Genomic DNA, 538 nt, shown 5'->3' with positions numbered 1-538 from the left:
AGGTTCGCGTGTTAGTTTTGTTGGAGGGGGGTGCAGGCTCTGCGTTGCTCGGTGAGAGAGCTGGCAGATGTCCCAAGTGAGAGAACCTCTTCCTCCGGGGCCTGAAGGGCCAGAGCAAGCTTCGACTGAAAACAGCTCTTTGATCTCTTTCCCGCGAGGTAAGTTGCTTTAAAGTTTCTCTGTAATTGTTGCGCCTTTTATTTGAATGATACATTTGCTGATTTGTTTTGTGGGTTTTAACCCCTCTCTCTTTTGCCCTCCCCCTCCCCCCGACCTCCCCTCTGTGGTGTAACTGTAACACTTTCACTTCCACCTCTTTATATTTTTAACCAGAAATTCTTATGTAGAATTTTTTTCTTAAAAAAAGATGCACTTGTGTCAGCACAGGTTTTCAGTACTTGAAAAACTACAGTCATTCAGAGGCAGATGCTGCTCCTTAAGAATTGCTTTCTTGTTACTCAGCTTTGTGTTTGTTTTTAGAAGCTTTCCTGTAAAGCTCTCCTTCAGGTCTTGCAGTAAATTGAGAAAGGTTGATCTA

At 43.7% G+C, this 538-nt stretch overlaps 1 protein-coding gene across 1 annotated transcript in view; it reads left to right on the top strand.

Annotated features, from left to right (window-relative positions):
• Positions 1-67: 67 nt before the first annotated feature.
• MDFIC (MyoD family inhibitor domain containing) overlaps positions 68-538 on the top strand; it is a 43,390-nt gene continuing 42,919 nt past the window's right edge. The window contains exon 1 of the mRNA XM_010180875.1: positions 68-158. Within this exon, the coding sequence (XP_010179177.1) occupies positions 68-158 (91 nt within the window). The remainder of the gene's footprint in view (positions 159-538) is intronic.

This window comes from Mesitornis unicolor, unplaced genomic scaffold (assembly GCF_000695765.1).
Source record: "Mesitornis unicolor isolate BGI_N332 unplaced genomic scaffold, ASM69576v1 scaffold9013, whole genome shotgun sequence".
Lineage (NCBI taxonomy): Eukaryota > Metazoa > Chordata > Aves > Mesitornithiformes > Mesitornithidae > Mesitornis > Mesitornis unicolor.
The sequence above is the reverse complement of the archived record's forward strand: the minus strand, read 5'-3'. Positions and strand labels throughout refer to the sequence as shown.